Raw genomic sequence first — 2,246 nt, forward strand, 5'->3', positions numbered from 1 at the left:
CTGTTTCGATGTGTTCCAGTCAGGCTTTCTTCCAAACCACAGCACTGAGACTGCTCTTGTAAAGGTCTTCAATGACATCCAGTTAAACTGCTGCTGGTTTATAAAGCACTGAATGGTTTAGGCCCAAAATACATTTCTGACCTCCTGCTAAATGATGAACCATCCAGATCTCTCAGGTCTTCAGGGACTGGTCAGCTTTCTGTCCCCAGAGTCAGAACTAAACATGGTAAAGCAGCGTTCAGTTATTATGCTCCAAATATCTGGAACAAACTCCCAGAAACCTGCAGGTCCGCTGCAACTCTTACTACTTTTAAATCCAGGCTGAAGACTTTTCTTTTTGCCACTGCTTTTAATTGATATATTCATATCTTAGACTGCACTGTAACTTTTATTATCTTTGGTTTTTATCTTTGCTTTTAAATAAGTGCTTTTAAATGTCATTTTATAATATGTTTGTTAATGCTCTTAATGTCTTTCATGTTTGTAAAGCACTGCCTTGTGTTGAAAGGTGCTATATAAATAAACTTGCCTTTTCTTGCCTGCCTTGCCTTATTGCAAATTTTTATTTATTTATAAATAATAATAATAATTATCACCATAAAAAGTAATAATAAAAACAATATAAAAAACAATAATAATAACAATTATTATTCTTATTATTTTAATAATAAGAATATCTACCTTTACCACAATAATATGATTATTGTTATGTGGTATTATTATTATAATTTATAATTATTAATAACAATAATGAACATATTCATTATTATTGTTATTTATAATTATTTAGCACAATAATATTATAATTATTATAATTATTGTATCAGTATCAATATCATTGTTATTATTATTTATTATAATTAATAACAATAACTATAATAATAATAATCATTATTATTATTATTATCTACTTTCACCACAAAGGGGAGTGTTTTCAGCCAGTATCTCTAAACACTGTGCCCATGGTTCTCACCCAGCTCTTCTTCTTCTTCTTCTTGGCCTCCTGCTCCTTCAGACTGCCCATACTGGAGTGGCTGGAGGTGCTGGCCAGGCTGGAGATGCTTTCTGAGGAGTTCTGGCGATTGATCGGCATTTCTTAAAAGGAAAAAGTGCATGAATATCAGAGGAAAGCTTATTACATTTCTACCTTTATCTTTGAATGTGTTTTTAGTTTTTTACATCCCCAGCGCATTCTGTACCTTTAGGTGCGATTTCTGGAGTATTGAGAGCCACCTGGATGATTTCCTGGGCCTCTGAGTTTTTGACCCTCAGAACCTCGATGGTATCCTTCAGATCAGTGAGCTCAGACTCCTAAAGAAGGAATATACCAACATATGATCATGTGAGTTTACAGGCTGGTAACTCATCTAACAATTCTCTAAACCAAAAATGATGGAAGGTCGATCGTCTTTCAACAAGGATGACAGGGTTGTTTGTGGGGGATGGCTGAAGACAACATTGAAATCCTACTATACCTACTAACCTTTGACCCACAACTCATTTCCAGAACCCCTATGTCCCCTGGAAGCTGCTCATTCTCTGACGGGATCTAATATAAAGCATTGAACGATGATCTATTAGCACAGACTAATAGATTATCCTCATCATCATCATCAGCATCATCATCATGTATTTCAAACGTATTTTCAAATAAATTAAAGAGCCGGGGGTGGGGGGTTACATTTCTGTAGTCATATGTTTACGAGACAATAACTTGGGTGTTCTCTTAGACAATAAAGTAATTGGTTTGTATGAAACTAACTTTGAAAATATGTGTTTTGTCACATCCCTTATCAAAACTGCCCATAATCACCATATCATTATAAGTACCGGTACGTGTTTTATTAATATTGTTATATAATTATAAATAAAAGAGGTAAATGTTTGTTTTCATCTCATACATGTGTGACTTATTGTGTGTTTTTTCATTTTAAATCACATCTTTAATGCCTGAGTATATATATACTAGCTGATGAATAACTTTAATTCATCAGCACAGTGATGGATACCTTTTGCTCCGAGGAGACAGAGAGGGTCTGCAGGCGCGCCGTCATCAGCGCCAAACTCTGTTCAAATGCTGCTACCAGATTAGCCTTTAGAGAAGACAAAAAGACAGAGTTGGGGGGGTGAGACAGCAAACAGCTATGAGTCACCAGCTGCATCAAATCTCTCTGCAGCCTCACACGCTCACATCACATCAAGCAGCAGCTCTGTCCATCTACTGGGAGAGGAGGGAGGGGGGGGGG

At 36.0% G+C, this 2,246-nt stretch overlaps 1 protein-coding gene across 1 annotated transcript in view; it reads right to left on the reverse strand.

Moving 5' to 3' along the window:
• Nucleotides 1–934: 934 nt before the first annotated feature.
• The window catches only part of LOC104946403 (neuron navigator 1-like), a 36,230-nt gene continuing 34,918 nt past the window's right edge, over nt 935–2,246 (reverse strand). The window contains exons 15-18 of the mRNA XM_010772236.1: nt 2,010–2,093; nt 1,484–1,549; nt 1,200–1,311; nt 935–1,095 (exon numbers count right to left, since the gene is read on the reverse strand). Of these exons, the coding sequence (XP_010770538.1) occupies nt 935–1,095; nt 1,200–1,311; nt 1,484–1,549; nt 2,010–2,093 (423 nt within the window). The remainder of the gene's footprint in view (nt 1,096–1,199; nt 1,312–1,483; nt 1,550–2,009; nt 2,094–2,246) is intronic.

This window comes from Notothenia coriiceps, unplaced genomic scaffold (assembly GCF_000735185.1).
Source record: "Notothenia coriiceps isolate Sejong01 unplaced genomic scaffold, NC01 NC01_scaffold00011007, whole genome shotgun sequence".
In the NCBI taxonomy this organism is placed as follows: Eukaryota; Metazoa; Chordata; class Actinopteri; order Perciformes; family Nototheniidae; genus Notothenia; species Notothenia coriiceps.